Source organism: Anneissia japonica, unplaced genomic scaffold, assembly GCF_011630105.1.
Source record: "Anneissia japonica isolate Jap-2015-1 unplaced genomic scaffold, ASM1163010v1 scaffold288189_len579620_cov203, whole genome shotgun sequence".
In the NCBI taxonomy this organism is placed as follows: domain Eukaryota; kingdom Metazoa; phylum Echinodermata; class Crinoidea; order Comatulida; family Comatulidae; genus Anneissia; species Anneissia japonica.
In genome coordinates this window covers 400,476-423,856 of record NW_022730403.1, presented here as the reverse complement: position 1 = coordinate 423,856, position 23,381 = coordinate 400,476, and the positions used below count along the sequence as shown (strand labels likewise).

The 23,381-nt window shown below is 34.7% G+C and overlaps 1 protein-coding gene across 1 annotated transcript; it reads left to right on the top strand.

Moving 5' to 3' along the window:
- The first annotated feature begins 8,387 nt into the window (after positions 1-8,387).
- Positions 8,388-21,173, top strand: LOC117114945 (nicastrin-like). Its single transcript, XM_033258577.1, has 14 exons — positions 8,388-8,516; positions 9,702-9,797; positions 9,951-10,074; positions 10,445-10,578; positions 10,794-10,909; positions 11,564-11,980; positions 12,759-12,962; positions 13,939-14,105; positions 15,136-15,220; positions 15,678-15,776; positions 16,546-16,633; positions 17,334-17,491; positions 18,142-18,351; positions 18,920-21,173. The coding sequence occupies exons 1-14, from the start codon at positions 8,453-8,455 to the stop codon at positions 19,016-19,018; spliced, it is 2,061 nt and encodes a 686-aa protein (XP_033114468.1). The 5' UTR covers positions 8,388-8,452; the 3' UTR covers positions 19,019-21,173.
- Positions 21,174-23,381: the final 2,208 nt, after the last annotated feature.

The window sequence follows — 23,381 nt, the reverse complement described above, 5'->3', positions numbered from 1 at the left end:
ATAGGCCTAGAGGCTATTCAATTATAAGTATTTTTTAATGTCCTCATTATTCAACAATCTCGCTTTTCGACAACAGAATGGTGCATATCGTTTGCTCACTCAGAACGGGTGGCAAACATGAGTTGCTATTCGCATTCGGTTTTATTTATGAAAGAAATAAAGAATGTCCGCATATATTATTTGCGTTTATTCACCTTTCTGCTGATAAATAAATGTCAATGAAAATAATAATAAATAATCTTTTAAAAAAATAGCACACACTTCGATATTAATCAATGTCGGTAATAACTCAAATAAAAATTACAAAGGCAGTTTAAGGCAGAATTTCATATCTAAAAGTGGAATGTCACTCCTGATCTAGCAACGAACTGCACTGTAATCAATGGGTAGGTCTATGTTATTATCTTATCAAACCGAGAGGTATTATTGATTACTAAAGTTTAGTGCCCTTATTTCTTTCTGTACGCTTATGCCAGTGTATGTGTATGAGTCTGTAGTGTTGGTGTCAAACGAAAATTAGTTGTATTATATAGGCCATATGCTACTGATGAGTAGCGTAGTTCAGTCGACTCAATTATCACACCACCGCTATAAAACATAATTGAAGATTACCACACGTTTCAATAGAATAACTTGTTATATTAAATTTATTCGGTGTTGTCTTTTGTTGTATTTCATAGTTGTTTATGTTTTTAATGCGCTTTTATATTCAGTGCACGAAATATCGCTATATAAAATGTACCATACATGTACAGCGCTTGTTAACCTAATTTTCGGGATAGGCTATTATGTTGTTATCATACAACGGTGTCGATTTATTCAACTCTTTGAAATGTGTGTCAATCAGGAGTGAGATTTTCTCTATAATGCTCTCTAAAAAATGCAATATCTACATCGTCTCAGCCCATCAGCAGCGTCATTCAAATTTTAGAGGACGAAAGGCTTAAATGCAATATTGCAGTCTAGTAGCAGTGTCAAAGAGAGCGACATCCTGCAAGTTTTAGAGGAAGATAGTCTAGTAGGAAAATTTTCTTTTTTTGGTTGAAAACAGCAACAGTTTAAGCGACTTCTTCAGTCACTTTCTTCAACGCTAGAAGATAGTCTAACAACACAAGATAGTCTCTGCTGTAGCGTCAATTCCGCCTGATTTACCAATTGCGAATGGCATTCCATGTTCTGCTTTTCGCCGGCTAGCCTGGCAGAATTGTTGGGGGGGAGGGGGAAGGGGAGTGGGGTGGTATCTAATTTTAGGAGGAAGATGCAGCAAATATGATATTGCATCACAACATCGTCGAATAGATAAAGCAGTTTCGGCCCTGTTGAAGTTTCAGAGAAAGGAACTTAATTTTGACACGTGTAAACCCGTTTAAAGTCAGGCTCTGGAGCCCAAAAAATGTGTAGAACTGAAAACTGTTGAAAAGGGGGCGTAACCGCCCTTTTTACATCTTTTCTCCTAGTTTTTAAATATGAAAAAATCTGTATCTCATTCATATCATTTATTTTAAAAAATTTCAAAATCACAAGAACGAACATGCAAAAAAAAAGAAAAAAAAAACAAAACCACTCAGCAGTACCTGGTAGGATTACTCAAAAAGAGAGCAATGCCCATCTGTCAGAGAGCTCTCCAGTACTAACCGAGAAACAGTTGCAACAGAAATATTAAAATTATTACTTGCAGAGCACTTAAAACATATATAAAATATACCGGTAATTATTACAATTAGAATTATTACCTTTAAAAAATATCATAATTTCAATTAAGACTAGAATAAAATTAAATTTTATTGGAAGCACAGCTTTACCCTTAGCCTACAGTAGAAAATGTTAAAAAAGTTTAAAATATTGCCTAATTATCTTCGTACTGTAGATATATTAAATATTATTATTTTCAAAGCACTAAAAATCGATAAATAAAAATGTTTAATACAATTAAAATCATTAAAATAATTTTTATTAAAAATAGATTTGGTTGAAATAAAGCTGCTACATCGTCAGTCTAGATAACAACGTCAAATAAAGTTTCGAAGGACATACATCAAGAAATAACAAGAATATATTATATATATATATATATAAAATACATATATATATATATATATATATATATAACAAATAAACGCTAACAGTGACACGTCTTCTTTGATAGCGCTACTCCCAAGTTATTGCATTCAGAGAAAAGTTCAAAATGTCACAATTCCCTACGCGAAATAATCACATCAGCGCCCATGGATATATTATATATTATAATATATGGCTTTGCTGGTTGATGCTACTTTAAAGTTTGATGTAAAGCATGGTTTAATATAGGTTAAGCTATTCTTATAAATGTCAATCATATTTGAGCTAAATAAAAGTATTAATCATTCAATAATCGTTTTGTTTTGAATGTCATTTGCGGTCATGAATCTAAACTGTGTTTCGCATGATGTAACACAACGCTGTCACGACCTTTTTAAAGTACCAAAATAACGCAAATTTTATTCAGCTACCGCTATGAATTTTGATTGTCATACAAGAGGCCTGCCTATTATGGCCCCACAAAATGTACATGTAGTCTACCTAGCCTAGTCTTATAGGGGCAGAGCCAAAAGTGCTGCGCTCGGGCCTAGGGTCCCAGAGTAAACCTCCTGGCCGGAAAGTTAATGGGGTGAGAGTGGATTAAAATGGTAAAAATCCTGCTTTTAGACATGAACTGCAATCACAACTTTGCTTCGATCGCTAAAGTCTGACGATTTTTCAAAGGACATTCAACGACAGGACATCTGTGACGCCAAAATTGATCCGGCGGACCATGCAAAAAAGGAAGATATAAAAAGAATATTTTTACATCCCTGATGCAAACACGATCCGGCGGACCAATTTTTGCATGCCCAGACATATTTCCCCTAACATAGGAAAGGCCCATGCATGAGTTCATCTAACACGGTCAGATATGATGTATCTATACAGCCAATTGAGGAGGGTGAGTCCAAGATATATATATAAATACAATACAGTATGGATTCAAGATATCGTTGCGCAACGTGATTCCGGGGCATGGACAAGACATCGACATCAACGATCATCGTGATTGGACAATAATTATTGGTGGACACATAATCATTGTAAATAAGTACGATATGACATTAAATACTATTAGAATCACGAAGGCGAATTAGGTCTACGAGAAAAGAAATTATAAAAAGTGGGTCTCGTGGAGGATGATGTCAACATATTGAAATCATGAGGTTGATAACACGAGGGGCACGCGTGGAAACCATGACATCGTGAAAGGGCAGTATGCATAAGTATGATTCAGTCAAGTAGAATTTGTTTATGCAACATCTGCTGTCTTTAGAGCCAGTTTAAAGTGCCTCGACTTCACTTGATATAGTTCTTAGTAGTGGAACATCATAGACGGAATTGAATATTATGCCCATGAGACGAATGTCACTTAATGGACAACGGTTGTCTTTAAACTCATTAAAAAAATGAATTTTGTCCATGTATTTATTCACTCATAACCCAGTTTTTGTTTTATGTTTAATGGAATATGACATGATAAACGAAACACCAACCAGATCGAAATAGAACTGTTGAGTTGTAAATAGTTTCGACGTTAGTGGCGCTATATCGATTACCAGCCAATGGCATTGCGGCTGCTGATATAGGCCCTACGATCATCTTGCAATCGTTATTAAAATTTCATCAAGATAAAAATTTCGGTCACATTGAAGAAAAGGTCATTTTAAATTAATGCATTCCAGAAATTTTAATATAATTTAGGCCAATAATGAGCATCCAAAATTTCCGACGCGGGTCATTCCAAATCAGTAAAAAGGCTTCGGCCGGACAAAATGCCATCGACCAATCCAATCCAATCTTTTAAAACAGACCTTTTCCCACGATTATTTTGATTTTTAGTCCGATCGATCTTTATAAAACCATGGAGCTATGCTCCATGATAGAACCATCCATGATCACATCACCCTGCACACTGTGTCATCGAAGTCACTGACACTGGGATATATAAAATATTTAAATATAATTGGCACATCGTTACCATTAATTTATGTGCAAAGTGATTGACCTCGAGTTTGTCAGCTGTCAACCATTTAAATTACTGTCCAGACTATCAAATTTGCCATAGCCATGATGTGCCTATAGTCGTGATGTGATGTCATCATGACCATATTTAGGCATGTCACAAGTTTTTTTTGTTAAACAAAATTTGATAGTGTGAATAGGGCTTAAGAAAAGCAAAAACTTTCAACGTAAATCCAATATAGGCCTATTCATGTCGAGAGCATTATCACGAGAGATTTTTATTTTTTATTTTTATAAATATAACCAGCACTATAACAACTCCCTGATATAACAAATATTTAATAATCTAAGCGAGGTCTGCATCTGTTTTAAAGTAATTGATACTGGTGAGCTTTAATTGATTAATTAAAAAACATTATTACGAGAGCGATTTGGGTTTTTCGATAGATAAATAGACAGACCTATAACATTTTTTTTTTGTGATTTACGATAATGATTTAAGCGAGACCTTTTGAAGCAATTATTCTGGGGAGTATAATTTAATCGAATCATTAAAACGACATTAGACTGGTAGGCTAGAGATGTTATAAATCATGTGGAACTAATCTCATCTCAACAACCCCTCTCCACTGGCCAGGCAGACATTTTTCTCCTCCTATTGGAAATTTACACCACGTACCAAGCTGGGTTAAGCCTTGTAATGGACACACATCAGGGTTGTACGAATTATTAAAATGCATTCACGTATTGATGGTAAACTTCACAAACAACTCAGTTGGCTGAGTTCAATTGGTGATGATGCCCACAGTTTGGGGCCCTGCGCGTTCATTATGCTTTCGATCTTCATGCAATACTAACTTAATTTGTTTGAATTGTACGGAGGCACGTATAAAACACGTTTTAGACCACTGAACTTATGATATAGGCCTAGGCCTACACTAAAATTCCACGGTGCCATAATTAAACGATATTAAAATATACATTAAATTATTAAAAGGAGGGTAATCCGTGAGCACCCCAGGTTTGGCCGCCTGTTTTTCATTATCGGTATTGCATATCGGTATTGCAGGCCTATGTTTCATATAACAACTCCCTGATATCACCAAAAACAGGCAAACAACACACGGACTGTGAGTAGCGGCGGTTGCTTATGACTTGATTCTAACAACATGGAGGAAAAATTCTAACAAGGGGTCACAAAAAATTATGTATAGACTATTTCTATTTTGTATCGAGGGTATTATGGCTGATTGATGTCTCTTTCTACTACTCATGGTGTATTGTAGGCCTATCTCAAAAATCTTTAGGGCTTTCTTGTTATTTCATTTCATTCATTTATTTCATAATTATTCGACCAATCTTATTTTTATACCTCCTTGGACCAATACACATTTACAAAAGGTACAGTACAACACAAATTTTGGTCAGGGGCAGCTTAAGCAAAATTAACCAATGATCCTAATTAATTTCAAGCAAATATGTACAGCAGCCACAGCGAATAATTAAATAAGATAAGATAAGATAATTAAATTCACTCACAACACATCAGTTATCTCACAAATTCGAAAGACACTCGTTTTACGTGCGTTTAAAGCACACATAGGCCTAATAGGCCTATGCACTCAAATACTGTAGATTTTCCCCATAGGCTGGCCTCCAAGGGCAATACAATTTGTTTATTTAGCATCTCTTGGACGGAACGCGGCACGTCACAGAGCAGACGCGCTTTTCCATTGGTTAAAACAAGGCAATGGACCTTTCCGCTAAGCCCCGCCCATTGGATATTGTTGCTAAGGTCCCACAAGACGACAATGTTAAAACATACGCAAACACGTGCGTTTGTGGGACAACACGTGTGTTTGTGAGACGCGCGCGTATTCCTAGCGTTGTTCTGATTAGTCAGTTGTTAAGTTTGATTGACACTCCGGAAATGTCTATTCAACAGAAGGACGCCCATCTCGGGACATCAAAGGTTATAACCCTGCATCGACATTCTAGGCGCACGTGCGTCCCTGCACGCTGAACGTCACAAAAACCATAGCAACCAGAACACAAACCGTCAGCGTACGTGACGAATTACCCACGCGCGTGTTAGTTGCCATGATAATCGCGCGTCGTGCGGTGATTACAAAGGCATAATGATATTTTGCACTAACATTAGACTGAAATTATATTCTTCATTTCAACATTAATTTTACCAAAATTGTGGTGAATTGTCGTTCATGAGACTCACTTCGCAGAAAAATTAATAAATGTTCTGTATATACTCAAATGTTCGTTTTCGGCACCTTATGCCAACATTTTCAAAATGACAGATTAATGTTACATAAGAACATGAAATTTTATAAAATTCGTAAATTTTAAATTGCTATAGCTTTTCATTTTCTTGGTCAAATTTTCACAAATCAAATTGCAGCATTGAACAAGCTCGCGGAAAAAAAAATCAGATGTAATAGACATTGCGTACTTTGCGAAGTACCCAAAATTAATAAAATAAAAACTAACACCATAAAACGAATGGCACGCATAGACTAATAATTGACGGCTGTATTCGCAACTAGTATCGGATTGTCGATGCCACAGTAAAGATCAAAGGACTGTACGCACGCGCTATGTTAATGTTCGAGAGCGGAGATGTGCGTCCTTCTGTTGAATCATGGTTGAATTACCTTGGTTAAAATCCGGTACCGGATCTTTACACCCGAACGACAATGAATCCGATACCGGACCTCTAGCCACTGTGGCTAGAGGTCCGGTACCGGATTCGTTGTCGTTCGAGTGTAAAGAAGGTACCGGATAATAATAATAATAATAAAAATAATAATAATAATAATAATAATAATAATAATAATAATAATAATAATAATAATAATAATAATAATAATAATAATAATAATAATAATTTATTGACATACACCATTTATATCGGTGGCACTCAACAGGTGGTGCATCAAACATGGTAACTATACAAAGAAGTAATCTTAACAAAAGTAAAGAAAATATACAGTAAAGTAAAGGAAAATAAAAATAAAAAGAGACATAAGACACAACAACACAAAGTCAATTTAATCTTTAAGAATATCACACCTTTTTATCCATGCTCTTTTTGCTAAGGATTTGCAAAATTTGTCGATCAAGATATGGGTTCCTCTCTCTAGCAGCAACAATCTGGTTGCTTCGTACACACACTAACGTGACTGATTAGCGTCGAGCGAGCGATGTTTACGTACGAAGGATAGGCCTATTAAGTACAGCAGCCACAGCGAATGATTAAATAAGATAAGAAAAGACAATTAAGTTCACTCACGTCTCACAAATTCGAAAGACACTCGTTTTACATGCGTTTAAAGCACATACAGTAGGCCTATAGGCCTATGCATTCAAATACTGTAGATTTTCCCCATAGACTGGTCTCCAAAAGTGCAATGCAATTTCTTTATTTAGCATCTCTTTAGACGAAACGCGGCACGTCATACAGCAGACGCGCTTTCCTATTGGTCAAAATCCGCTACCGGATCTTTACACCCGAACGACAATGTATCCGGTACCGGACCTCTAGCCTCTGTGTTTACGTACGAAGGATAAACGATAACTTAATACGTCATCGTTATCAATCAAGCCGCTTGATACGCAATATTTTTTTCCGCTTGAAGCGGAAAAATATTGCGTATCGAAACCCTAGGCCTGCTTTGTAAATTTCTGGTGATAAAATTGTATGATATATGATATGATATAATTACAATGCATCTATTGTTTGTGGTCGTGGAACTTTACGTATCCAAATATACCGGTATCTATCTTATTTGAAAATTCATTAATGTTTGACATTTAATCTTAGCGTGACCAATATTGGTTGAAATTGGCGAAGGCACATTTGCGAAAAGCACTGTTTGAATGCAAATTTATAATCAAGTACAGAAATGTAGGTTTCTGAGGTTTTGCTCCTTTCGATCAGATAGTTCCGATGTCTTTAAAATTGTTTGCCCGATAGAATTGTATCATGGTATTTCATAATCCAGAAGGTAAGAATAAACTAAACATATTTTAGTCATTAAAAAAAACAAAAACAAATAAAAACAAAAACAAAAAAACATAGTCTCTAGCTATCGTTGACATCCAGGTAGTTGACGCAGTCTAACGGCCGTTTTAACCAATGTAGGAAAAAATTATAATAATAGCAGTAGCCCAATAATAGAAACAGGTAACTGGAATTTGAATAACAAAAGTTGCTATAGGCCTAGAATAAGGTACTATTAATAACAAGTTTTAAAAGCATGTCACCCTGTTGCTCCCTCAAACCAAAAAAACAGTACGCCTATTTAAATAATGTAATCGTAACAAAAGATTACAAACTGTAGAGGGCTCACTTCATGGTTTCAGAAGAAATTCAATAATCAACAAAACTTGACATTAGTCATCAAGCAACATGGCTGTGCGGAAGTGTTTGGCTTGTCTTTGTTACGTATTGTTGCTGGGTTTTGTCTTAAGTGGTAATTTATATAGACGTTTTAATAGAATTATTTCATAAATCATTAACTGTTTCATAAAAAATGCTTTAAGAAATCCTACAAAGCATATTTGTAGACACATCGCTAGCTAGGCCCAGGTCCCGGCAGGCTGGGATGAACTCTCATGGGTAGAACCAGAGAGCCTAGGCCCTAGTAGGGGGCCTAGAGAGCTAGTCTAGAGCCTGGGCCTAACATCCAGTGTCATAGGCCTAATACCCAATGTCATAGGCTGCCACCAAAAACTCACAATCCCAAAGCAAACATGTTAAAATCACTAACACTAACACTAGGCCTATACAGTGTATAATGTATAAATGTGTTTCCACCTCCCTACTAGCTTAGTCTAGGGCAGGCCTAGGGCCTAGGCAATACTACTATAATTCGTAATATTTTTGTGTGAGCCTTGTACAGGCTAGCACCCCCTCCCCCAGCCTAGTGTATTTTTATAATGATATAAAGCCTAAAAAAGTAAAATGAACATACTTTGGTCTAGTTAGGCCTACCGGTGATTGATATTGTCTTGCACTTCATACGTTTTCATTTTTCTAGACAAAGGTGCTAGGTTGGCAGGCTAAACCCCAGTTGAAAAGCACTTCACAAGCACAGCAAATAACATTGCAAGAGCACATTATCATTATTTTTAAAGAAAGATAATGGTCATTAATACATTAAATTAAAAACAATATATGCCAGCATTTATTTCAAACTAGTTATTGAAAAATATTTTAAATGCTAATCTTGTAGGTGTATAAAGAGAGTCTGAAAGCTTTGAAGAATACTGTATGTATTTGGCAGTGCATGTACAATAGGACTGTGTTTTTAGTTTGCTGAAATATATAAATTTTGAATGCTTAGGAGCAATGTATGGGCACCAGATTGTAAAGTAAGACCTGCATGAGGAATAATAATATATTATAAAATTAGGCTTTGACTAAATCTTAATATATAAACAATGTACTATGCAGTTGTTACGATTCTGCACTCCTATTTTCCTTGATTTTCTGCACAAATTTGAGCTACTTTTTGAGGTATCATCCGCGCAATTAAAAAACTTTACAGCATGGTACAAGCAACCAGTGCCCTTAGACTGGTATTCTTTTTCGATGGTCATTATGTTTGTACTCGACAATAATTTTCTTTCTTTTCTCTTTTTCTCATTCTGATTAGCTGAACGCAAGACACGGGATATGATATATAAAGACATCATTAGCTTTGCACCTTGTGTAAGAAGATTTAATCGTGACAACCAAACAGGATGCTCAAGTATGTTCTTGATTTCATTCCAATTTATCAGCTCTGGCTGGACAGACCACCTTCACATAATAGGCCCTATGAAATAAATTGATTAGTTTAAAATAATCTATTTAAAAAAATTAAATTATCTATAAACACTTTAATGTTCTTGTTATCCCACAGGTGATATGAATGGTAACACAGGTGTTGTGCATTATATTGAAAATCTGGACAACCTTGATTGGCTGCTTAATAAGGGTCCCCATGAACCATATATGCCCATATTATCACCACAGATGTTTACAGCGTAAGTATGGAACTATACACAGGGGTCCCGAGTTGGAAGAATCCAAAACAGGGAGATTTTTAAATGAGCTTTCTTAACACAATTATTATTATTTTGCTGTGCATGGTGATACGCATTGGCACTGACTTCCGCAAGACAATTGTTAATACAGTAGTAGTCGTGGGAGATGGGTTATTTTTCTGGAGACAGTACCAATTTCCGGGAGACTCCTGTGAGTTGGGGAGACTTGGGACCCCTGTATACATTACCATGCTCATAATGTTCATTACAATCCTATCACCAAATTTAAATAATCAAATAGGCAAAGTTAACAGGAGATATTTTTTTAACTCAGTATTTTTACCAATATCAAAACTTTTCTTGATTTCAGACATGTTGTTAAAAAGCTGGCTGATTCACCTAAAGTTAATGGCATGTTAGTGATTCATACAAATGTTGAGGACCAGGTGATGGATGCAAATTTCTCATTCTCTCCCGACCAGTCATGTCCTAACGAAGGATTCGGTATGTCTTTGTATTTATTTGATTTATTTTCTTCACACAAATCGGCATATTTTCACTGATTCTTTTAATCATTTATTCATTTGATAAAAAATTCCACTCGCTGTAAAGGCATTGAATTATGGCATTTTCTTCACGAAATATGTTAAAAATTGTTAATAAAAATGAGTGCAATGCATTTAAATGAAATAATCCATGTTATTAATTGTTTTCTTCAGGGTATGGATCATGTGGAATTCAATGGAACAAGCCTGGATCCAACTTATTTGCCTTAGATTTCAACATACCAATTTTTGCCTTAACTGATGAGGATGAAGTTCAAAGTATTGTAGGTGTAAGTAATCAGGATGACAGCGACCTTTAAGACAACTATGATTACAGTATAAAAATAGTATTATTTTTTGCCTGGAGACTTATCAATTGAGAGACTGTTCTTTTGGGAGTGCCCATTTTAGTAGATATAAATGGATGATAGGAATTCTCTGCCAATTCTCATTATTATTGTGTGGAATTGATTTTAAATTGGGCAGATTTTGAGGGGGGAAAAGAAATTATTGACCACCCAAAATGCCTCAGGGGTTATTTCTGGGCATCTAGAAAACAAAAATTTCTCAGGGACCTGCTCTCGGACCACCTTAGGGTTGAGACATCCCTGGATCCACCCCTGTCAGTTGTGAAAAAAAAAAAATTCTGGTGATAGACAGGATTTAAACCCAGAACTCTGAAATTGGAGTATGTGCACCAAAGCTCTAAACTACTGTATTTAAGCCTACAGCTCTCCTTCCAATTAAAGACCACTTTGTGACCAGGTTTCCATGGTCTTTACCAGCCTTGGTCGCTATGTAGAATAATAGAAGTAAAAGATATTTGTCAATTGGGACCACAGAAATATGGTTGTTAATTGGAGGGGTCTTTAATTAGAGGGAGACCTGTATATACAGTACTGTATATATTTGTTAATGTAATTTGAATTTGTTTGTATTCTTAGTGCTACAATGATACAAATAAACCAAACGATAAAGGAGAAGCTCAGGAATATCCACTGTGCGCTGTTGAACTGAAGGATTTCATGTTTGGCGCTGTGAACACGGAAATATGCATGCGACGATCGACAAATCCAACAAATATTGAATATGTCGGCTATTGTGATCCGCTATCAGACTACAACGTATGGGGCACGCTGAAGCCCACAAATAAGAAAGATCTACACACTGATTCTGTGATTATAGCTGCAGCACCTTTGGATTCAACAAGTTTGTTTTATAATGTCACTCCAGAGCCAGGTGTTGAACTCGCAGCTACTGGTTTCATCACGTTACTGTCGGCAGCTTATGCCCTTGGTAGTCTTTCAGAAGATCAAAAGAGCAAACTAGACAAAAACATTCTATTTGCTTTTTTCCATGGGGTATGTTAAAATTTGATATAACATGTTTTTCATAGCATTTCTAAAGAACATTTCAAATCAAATTTACACTAATAATTGAAAAGAAAAAAAAGCAATATTTGAAATACATCTACTATTGCTCCATGGAGGAAATTGGTAGTGAGTTTTCAGTATTCAGCATAGACCAGTTGCATTCAAGAAGTTTTGGTTTATGTATGATGTCACTGATAGGAAGCTTTCGATTTGTGCAACGACGCAATGCTAGAACAGATTCACTCATGCTTGACTGTCCTACTGGAACTCCTACATTCTCTGCATATGTAGATTTGGCCAAATTGCGTCCTAGGTTCCATGCGACTGCGAGAACTCAACGTTCTCACATGCGCAGAGGACTTTTAGTGACGTCATTACGTTCTATGTCCTACCGTCGACGTGCAGTCGAAAGCACCCTAATAACACATTGTTGTACTGCTTGTGCATCATTTCAACTTTCATGTTTTTGTAATTACTATTTTTGAAAAAAGGTTCTCACTTTTTTGTTACCCCACTGGCTCATGGTTAACACTTGACAACTATTTTTGTGTTCATTCTTTAATAAAGGGGACACAAGCAAATGGAAATGAGATTTAACCTCCGACCTTAAGAGCCCAAACCCAAACCACAAGAAAACATTCAAGAATTATAATATTCTATATAAATGCACTGCTAATGCAAGTTGCAGTTTAGCCATTGACAGCTGTGATAGTGAATTTGATTCATGAATGTATTACTGGTAAATTCAATTTCCTATTTTGTACAGGAAAGCTATGACTACATTGGCTCTTCACGAACAGTTTTTGATATGCAAAGAAATCAATTTCCAGTTGTGGAGGATAACAAAAAAGAGCAGCCGGCCCAAGTAAACCTTGAAAATATTGCAATGTTCTTGGAACTGCGCCAGCTTGGACTGCCTCAAGATCAAACTTACTTTGCACACAAAGATCCAGACTCTGAAGGTGGAAGTGTAAGTCAACAACCATTGAGATGAGTTAAAATCCAATCACACTTGTTATATTGGCCCATCACCTCCTTTACTGCAGCCAACTCAAAATGACCGTCTGTTCACCGTTAGTATTTTAAGTCAGTTCAGGATCGCACTGCGAAGGTTAATACTTCCCTCTTGTGCCAGGTTTTTTTTGCGTAAAATGTTATGGTATAAGGTGTCATAATTGACCGCTATCAAGTTTACGTTCAGATATGAAGATGAGTCAGCCCAGGTCTTGCATTGCAGGACCAGAGTTGACTTTATAGTTGGACCAAATTGACTTTGGGCCGACTTAAAATTGATTGATTGTTCACGCTTAAAAAAGGGTGGCCCTGAGGTGGTCCTGAGCTGATGTAACTATTAAGTGTGATTGGGCTCTTGGATTCTTTCTTTCTGATTGTTGTTAATTTTGCATTATTTTGCTGCTAAATTTTGAATTAGCACTTACATTTCTGTAATTATTGTTTTTCTAAATTAGATGTACTGTAGATACATCCATTGAAATATAACTATCCAGAGGATTCTTTACTTTGATTGGTTATGATACATATAACTGACACATTTGCATACACTTTCTGTAGCTGTTAGACTGTACTAATTTTTTTTTATATCAGTTTTTGAGTGAATAACAAGCATGTTTCATACATAATCAAACATTATCTAAGCATTGTTTAGGTCTAGTCATTAATTTAAGCTCAAATCAACTACAATTGTAGGGTTGTAGCTGTAAAAAAAAACCAGTGGGTGATAACAATAATTAACACTAAATAATAAGAGTGGATTTTAAAGTTGGGAAAGGGGGTTAATAAAGGTTGGAGGGTGGCCCTGAAATTAGCTTTAGACTGGGTGGAAAAACTTGTTTCTATCTTTTCTGACAATACAATATATCTAAACAATACTTTATATAATAGACACTACTATCCAACCAAGTCTAATGCTTCTTTTGTTTTGGTAGTACTTTTTTGATATACTGCAAGATGCTTTTAGATCAACAAGTGTGTCATTAAAGAAGCCACCAAACGGCCAGCGTTTACCACCTGCATCATTTCAAAGCTTTTTACGTAAAAATAGTAGCATAGATGGTCTGGTTATAACTGACCATGAGACATACTACAATAATAGGTAAATTTTGGTTTGTATTTTCCCTTTCATTATCGTTTATAATGTTGAAGTGTCTTTTAATTGAAATTTAAATTGTACACAATTAAGTCTGCCTTATCCATATACTGTACTGTACTTGCTGAGTTTTCGAAATATGGAGTGACAAAGTTGGCATGGTCCAGCTATTGGTTACACTGGAAGAAGATTTTCAGAAAATTCTTAAAGAAAACAGTCATTAGTTTAGTTGTGTATTGCTAACATCATCAAAGTCACTGTGATCTATGTGATTATATATTTTATTATTGCATTGCGAGTGGGAGTGATGGTTGTGTTTGGTTGTAGTGGCATTTACAAGAGTGATATCGCAATTTTTTTTAGACATAATTAAATTGTTCCTATAATTCTTTATTTTTGTTATTGACGTTCTTTTTACACTGTTTCTGAATTAGCGTTTTGTACACTTTTGTAGTTTGTTTAGAATATATAATTTATATATGGTACCTGAAGACTATCTATATTTTATTTGACAAAAACATGTGACATGTCTAAGTATGGTCATGATGACATCACATCATGACCATATATAGGCACATCATGACCATATATAGGCACATCATGACCATATATAGGCACATCATGACCATATATGGGCGTACAACATTTTTTTATCAAAGAAAATCTCTTAGTGTGGACAGAGCATAACATGTGTAAAGGGATGATTTCACTTTGTTTGCAGCCATCTCATTTTTGTTTGAGAGGAATAAAACTATAAATTATTCTAAATTAATATTTTAAAAATCATTACTAAACCATGAAACCCTAACAACGAATGCAATACAGGTCTTCCTCTAATTAAAGACCCCTCCAATTACAGACCACTTTTCTGTGGTCCAAAATTAACAAATGTCTTTTATCTTTATTATTCTAATTAGAGACCAAAGCTGCTAAAGACCATGTAAACCTGGTCCCAATAGTGGTCTTAATTGGAGGGAGACCTGTATTTAGAATTGACAGCATTCATGCTTAAAAGTGATTTTCTAATTTTTTTTAGATTCTACAATAGTCGTTTTGAAGTAGCGTCATATTTAGGATTAAACTTTACTGATGATGAGGAAGCAACAAGTCCTTTAGCAGAAGTATGTATTTCCAGTTGATCTTCATTTTGCAAATATTGCATAGCATGTTTCGTTTTTGCTTAATAGTAAAAATAAATCTCAACTGACGGACCCTGCACTTGGGCAACACAACAATTTTTAGCCGAATAAATTGAATAACATCTTGTAGTTAGGATGGGTAAATTGAAATCTTTAAGCAGAATACACAAGGTGCGCAAAGACCTGGTGGACTAATCAATGGATCTTTAAGGAGTTTTAATCAAACTTAACAACTGGCCAATCAGAACAGAGCAAAGAATACTTGTATCTCTTAAACAAGCACACGTGTTGTTCCACAAACACAGGTTTGCGGGTGTTTAACACTCTGTGGTTTGTGGGTTATGTGGGCAACAATACCCAAGGGGTGGGGCGTAGCGAAATGTAATGAATATTTCTTTGTTTCAATTGAAGAATAAAGAAAATGTGTTTTTCTATTCAGAAATTAAATGATGTAGCAACAGCAGTTGCTAATGCTTTGTATGTTGAAGCTGTTGATAATGCATCAGTTGTATACCAATTAGAAGCTAATATTAATATTGTAAGTACATGACAAATTATATTATTATTTACTTCACTAATACACTAAGTACTTACAGAGCATATAGCCTTGTAGTCAAGGATGCCTGTACATAAACAACACCTTCATAATAATGAATAGAACCAAATTTATCTGAATGTTTCCTGTTGCATCAACAGGGCATGATCAACATCTGACAATGAGGAGATATCATATACAAGTTATTGGAAACCAAGAAATAGTATTTTACTGTTAACACGTTGAATGCCAGACCTTTTTTTTAGGTTCCTTCCCGTGTGCCTAAACAATTATACGTGTACAAACATACTTTTTGAAATTTTATAAAAATGATGTGTCGAAAATATTAGAGGACGAGTAAACTTGTTTTGCCTCTGCCAAGTGTGAGTTTTCTCGTCCGCTTTTTGCAATCGAGTGTACTGGCGGTAACATATCACAACAAACATATATACCTTATTTGTACTTTATCGTCTAGGTGTATCTTACCGAACTATCAACCGTTAAGTCTGTAGTTCTACAATGTATAACAGTGAAGTACTAAGCGCTAGAATGTTACCCCGATTTTGACGAGTATAGTTATCCCTAGCGCCCTCAGCAACATCCTTTGAGACAAGTATACTGGTCGCTGGCAGCTGACATGTTAAATTGATGAACATCTCAATTAAATAGGACAGTGATATATATTCGCTATTGGCAATCCTTGGCACATGTGTTGTGTGCCTAAAGAAAGAATAATAATAATAATAATAATAAATTCTTTTTTTTCCTACAGACTAGCCAGCTTATTTACTGTTTTCTTTATCGACCCACATGCTCGTTATTTCAAAGTGTCGTTGATGAAGAAAATGTTGCTTCATTGTGTGAGTAATAATACATAATAAAGACAATTTTATAGCTTTGTCCAGATTAACAAATTTTCATTGAAGAAAATCTATTGTATGCCCATATATAGTCATTTAGATGTGGTCATAATGTGATGTCATCATGACCATATTTAGGCATGTCACATGTTTTGTCAAATAAAATGTAATAGTCTGGACAGAGCTTAATGAAACTGAGTGGAAAGATAAAGGTCATTTTTTCTGTCCACAATAAATCGCCAAACTGTTTGTTAAAATAATCAAATTAAATAAAGTGAGACAAGTGAAATGAATACAATTAATTTGTACAATTGTTTCGTACTCCGAAAATCTTTTACCAATGTTCACAAATATAAGGGTCCATGCAAATATAGAAATTGCATTATTTATGCTTATGTTAATTGGTTCAGAAAATACTTTTGACTATGTTTAGCACTAAATCAGCATTTAGTAACCATCACTCCCTTAATATATTTTGGCTGATAAAATGGGCCACAACTGGACTAAAATCCACTGTCAAAGAATTGAATCAAAGATTGAATGCTATCATACAATTAGTTTGGGCTTCTACTTGAGGAAAAAATATATTTTTAACTAAAAGAAAAACCTGATTTTAAATTCTGAAGACTTGTAGTCAGTTTTATTTATGTACAATAAAGATTAATTATGATTATGACTGTTATATTATTATTTTCCCCAGCAAAAATTCCCTATCAATTTTACATAGGAGTTCATCCAACGGAGGCACATCGTAGTCCTTTTGCAAGTTTGGTTCAGAAGCTTCTAGCTTCCTTCATTCCTCTTGATATTAATAATAAAATAAAAAGTGAGGATTGTAAGAATGCTGAAGGAAGTGAGGTAAGCAAGAGAAAATTCTTTTTTTTTTTCTGTATTGTTTTTTTTAAATAATTATTTATATAGCACGCTTTACTAATTGTCTTCTTAAAATGGGTGTACATCTGCTGTAGTTGTCCAAAATGCAATGATATATTTTATCATTCATTTTTATCTATTTTTATTAATAAATATCTTTATTATTAATAAATCACTTCACAAGAAATACATTTGCAGCAGATGCTGAAGTATTTGTACAAAATTGCTATTTTACAAAAAGACATAAAAATTCATTACAAAAATACATAAAAATTAAATTAAAATAAAAACCACCAAATTAAAATATAAAAAAAACCAACCAATAAAACAGAATTTTTCCAGTTTCAAGCAATTTCCGAAGGTATGTGGGCCTATCTTTGAAGCATTTAGTTTTAAGAAGAGGATTCTCATATTTTCTTTTATTGCAGAGTTCCATTGTGAATTTCCAGTAGGTTAATTAAAAGATAAAATGCTCAGAGGGGTGGTTAGGCTAGGCTGTATAGGGGCAGTCCGTCTGTCGCTGCAGTACTCTCACCAACACAAATACCCCAGCAGGGTTCACTGTTAGGTCCTAACCAATAAGCTCAAGTAGTCATAAGTTCTCTTTAATTTATTTTACTCTACATCCTCTATAGCTCTTTGACTATACATATATGCAAGGCCCAGACAGAAAAGGCACGTGTGTGAAAAGTGCTACAGGATTTACAGTTGCTGTATCCCCAGCATTCGTCACTGATGTTGACGGCTTCCCACAATGGAAGTCGGAATACTACTCCACGTGGACGGAGAGCGCATGGCAGACATACACTGCACGTCTGTTTCTCAAACCAAGCCGCCAACAGGAGGTAATCTCTCACATGACTTCTTGCAAATATATTAAAACTAATCATTTACAAATACACCTTGAGTATATTTCCCGCACGATTAAATCGTAACGGATTTAAAAATATTACACTTAAGAACATTCAGTGCCCCCTCTAATTTGAGACCCATCTAATTCTGAGACCCCTCAAATTCGAGACCACTTTTCAAAAGAACCAAATAACAATCTTCAATCTTTTAGCACAAAGCTAACCCTCTAAATTTTGGACCAAACCTTAGACTACCCCAAATTTTCAAGTCCCAAAATGGTCTGGAATTGGAGGACAAACTGTATACCAAAATAAACGGAATAACCATTATTTATAAAGCTAATTTATTTTGAACAATATACACTCTTTAGAGAAGAACAGGGGATTTTGTACTCTCCAGGATGTCACTTTTGTTTATTTGTATGGGTTATCATTATGGGTTATCATTACGGTTTATCATTGGTGTGATTAACACCAAAGAAATCCAGTCTAATCTAATGTACAATATAAATAATGCAGAAATGAATATATTTTTAATAATGTTTACTTTTCTTTCTTTCAGTCGCTGATATTTTCTCTTGGAATGATTGTCATACTAATTTCATTTCCACTCGTTTACATCATAAATTTGAAATCGGAAACCCTTTTCAGTAGAGAATGAACTTCAGCAAAGGTCAAGATCATTGCCACTCACATGTCAGCCTATTAGCTTAACTGCATGTGTTTAAATGACACGATTCCTACAGCAAACATCAGGTGGGATATTTAAATCAAATGTGAATGTGGATGAAACGTTTAACCATCTTTTAAAAGTTTCCTCTACAAAGAGTGGATGATCAGGACTATATACTGTGCTGCCTTTTTTTTTTTTAATTATTAATAATAAAACAAATAAGTAAATATTACATTAAGCCTATTATTACAATTTAATATTATTTTTATTATATTTTTTAGAGTCTATCTCTATTTTATATGACCCAAGCAGTACCACACTCTAATTTTTGAGTGAAAAATGGAATGTGTTTGATTTTGAGAATGGTCGAGTATAGGAGAAATATTGGTGGCAATCGCTTATTACACCTTAATTTTTTCATTTTCTTCAGAAGGATTTAGAACTATGTATATGGAATAGATGATTGGTCAAACCAAAGTGGATGAAAGAAATTATTTGAAAATTTGAAAAAAAATAAAAAAAGTTATTATTTATAAATTTATGTTGATTGATAGAATGTTTGGGATGTTGCTACATTGGAAGCAAGCAACAAGTCACTCTAACTCAGGATCTTGATGCATTAAGTGTGTTTATCTTCTTGTAAATTATAGTGAAATACTTTTCAAATGGCGGGTCCAAAAACATATTTAATTGTTTGTGAAATGTCATTTGTTAGGTTTGTGTTTTGCAAGATGACCCTGTAAAGTTGCATTATGTTGTTCCTCTGATTTTTTTTGCTGTAATTGTTCCCATATTGTGCTAGGAGCTATTAAGCCGGGCAATCATTGCGTCGGACAGTTGTTGGCCGACGCAATTCTATGGTGAACACAACGCCATGACGCGTACACAATGCCAAGGCGTACACAACGCAATGACGCGTGCGCAACAAATGGTTTTTAATGATGAGCCCTTCATACTGCCACTGGCAATCAGCAGATGAGGTCGTATCTAAAGCTCACAGTGAGGGGAGTTGGATTCCACGGTCGTACGATCGTCGTACGAAGCAGTGATTGCCCGGCTTTAGTTTACAATATTATCATCCTAATTTACATCTTTAGATATCACTGCACCAAATAATAAATTTTTTGATGGTGCGGATTAAAATTTTGTTCAGTAGAGAATTGGTTAAATGAAGACTTGTTATTAAATTTTGGGGAAATATGATTATCTATGAATAATTAAAATTGTGCATGTCATTGTTTCTTTTGCACAAAACAGTATGATAGCTGTTTTATATATTTTAAGTGACTGTATCTATGTTAGCTGTATATCTGTGTAAACATGTCCATATGCTTTTGTTTTTAACTGAAAGACTTAAAACTTGTTTACAAAATTAACACAAAAAAGGGAAATATTCTTTTTAGTCGATATTGTTGATATAGAGAAGTCTAATGATATTAAGAAGGGTTGAATCTGTGTAGAATCTTTTTGATTAATAAATGATTGATGATTATCATTTTTATGTAAAAAAAAAACCCCCATAGTTTTATGGCATTATTGTTATGACTTTCAAATTGAGGATTAATTGTAATAAAGAAGCTTAGTTTTTAGGAGTTTTGAATGCAATAGAATTTCACTCACACCAATGTAATCAAGCGACATTGCAGGCAACATATGTTTATTACTTTTCAACAACCAAAATTAACTCCATTCCCAAAGTTCATGTATAGCATCATGTGTTTGTCTTGTGAAAGGGATTCTAAGACAGTGATTAGGTTCATCTGCCTAAAAACATTAGAAATGACGCTAATCATAGGCTGTGGTGGGTTTTGTAGAAGCCCTTTACTTATTTTGAAGCAGTGTTGTGCAGCGGGAATGGTTTGTTTTCAATCTGTTGCTGTGCATTTCGCTGATGTCTTTGAACAAGGCACCTTATCTGCATTGTTTCTATCATGGAGTATACAAACGTATACCTCCATGATTCACATCCTCCCACAATAATGTAGGAAAAAGGTGCTTTGTACTGTATCTGCAAAGAAAGACATAAATAAACTTAAAATATATAAATAAACTGTATGATCAAACTTTACAATTTTACTTGGCATTAAATGTCTTCACTAATGACTATCCTTTAAATAATAATTAAATTGTCAAAAAAAAAAAATAATAAATAACCAATATTTTTGATGGATTTTAGATATTGAAATTGTTACTGATTTGAGCACTCTTCCTGTTTGTTTTGTGACTGTGTCGAGCCGTTTGTCATAAGTCATGTTGGTGTGAGTTTATTTTAAGTTCTGTAATTTATATTTATTTTCTCTAAACTGTCATGAAAACATTTTGCAGCAATATACTTGTTTTATATATAAGATAACAATGTGTGTATATTGGCCTATAAATGGACTTATTATTGTGTAAAATGTTAGTTAATCTGATTTATTAGATTTGATATACAATAAAACACAATTTACTCCAAAATGATTACATACATATACTTGTAACTGGGGGAGGTAGAGGTACTATGGTGTGGCTGAACCTCTAATAAACTCAACTATGCCTTCACTTGCATCATATGTCATCACCATGATGATGAAACATGTTGGAGTGTTTGACCTCCACAAGGGCTCTCTCAAGGATTCCACCAAAGTGCTTCATAGGTAAGCCCTCATGTGGAATCCCAGTTACTGGTCTGATACAATATGTAGGCGGAGACTTTTTACTGCTAGAAGGTTTTCTTTATGTTGATGGTCTAATATACCAACCTGTGTATATATATTGATATGCAATATTATGATTATTTATGGGAGGCAAAAATTGAATATGCTGTATATGATTGGAATGTCCATTGAGGCAATCTTGCCTCTAGCTAGGTATGATGCTGTTGATGGTTGAAGAATTGGCAGGATTGCAAATAAGTGGTGACACTAGCGACACCAGCCGGGTAGGAAAACCACAAGTTGTTGGAGAGAAAACAAATTTAATGTACTATCTATAATTCAGGTCTACTCAAAAGCCCTTCATGCTGATAAGTGAGGAGCAAGGTTACTAATTACTAATAGTGGCTATAATCCTTTGATTGGTATTGGTTAAATATTGTTCTAAGCTGAGTATACCTGGTTTTCTAGGAGTTGATTGAAAGTACATTTGTTTTGTGTTAATATTAATTTGCATTGTGAGTCCATCATGTATGATTTTAAGATATAGGCCCATATTCTTGAAAGTGGACTAACTTCAGTCATGGACTTTGCTTTTGAGAATACGGGCCGCCTTCAAATCTTCAAAAAGTTTCATTTAGTTTCTTTTAGAGATCGAAACGTCCTGAGTAAGTACTCTGTTACTAACTTTTACAAAAAAGAATTTGTCATCTTTATGATGTAATATAGTCTTTGTTGAGACAAACAATACAATTCAACACTTAAATTGCTTTGTATGTTTATATAAATAACTTTCAATTGATACAAATACTATGTTTTGTTTGCTAATTAACAGACACAAGAATAATACCGTTCCTACTATATACGCTTTACATAGACTCTTAAATTGGCTGGTAATCAATTTAAGAATTTTAGTGCCATCATGCTATCATTTCAATATTTCTTCTTTTTTCAAGTAAAATGTAGAAATCTCATTGATGAAATAGCAGATTAAAAATCATTTTAAGTTTTCTTTTAATAATTGGTTGTATTTGTGTATGGTATATTCGATAAAAATACTGCTGTTTTGTTATTATTTTATACAATGGTACTAGCTTGACGGTAAACAAACTTAAGGCCTATGGGCTCTTGTGCGGCAAAGCCCCAAGCCTCCAGTCCTAAGGATTGCCATAGGGCCCCCTCCTTGCTAACACACTGTACTCTACTGTACCATGGAATTCCAGTCCAGTAGATGTACAAAACTAGCAATATAATTCCTGACAACCCTTCTTTTATAAAAGGCCCAAGTACGCCTACAAACCAAAATTAAATGGTAAACAAAACATGAAGTTAAAGGGCTGCTAGAAATCACAAGATCACTTTTTAAAAAATCAACTGAAAATTACGATGCACGCAAGTGAAAATTTAATAAGCAATGTACGATGGACATAAATGTTGAATCTATAGTTTTTATTTTGAATGATATTACTGTATTGCCTATAATGCAATCTTTTCAGCCTGAATATTCATATATATATTTAAGGTACGGAGAGGATTCACTCAAATACTGTACTGTCCTCTCTGCCACTTTCGTGACATCTACATGGACCCAACCTCTCCCTCGCCCCCAGGTCCTGTGCCTCATAGCCACCCCTGATAAAATACAGAAGCTGGACTCAAAAAAGATGCTAAGGCAACTAACAGAGAACATAAGCACTTGTTTCGTTGCATAGAAACAA

What these genes read in the sequence shown, in the direction of transcription:
- LOC117114945 (XM_033258577.1), top strand. Translation starts at nt 8,453, where the DNA reads ATGGCTGTGCGGAAGTGTTTGGCTTGTCTTTGTTACGTATTGTTGCTG. An exon ending in ATGTCCTAACGAAGGATTCG is followed by an intron (nt 10,579 to 10,793) that starts GTATGTCTTTGT and finishes TGTTTTCTTCAG; the next exon opens with GGTATGGATCATGTGGAATT. An exon ending in AGAATGCTGAAGGAAGTGAG is followed by an intron (nt 17,492 to 18,141) that starts GTAAGCAAGAGA and finishes CATCCTCTATAG; the next exon opens with CTCTTTGACTATACATATAT.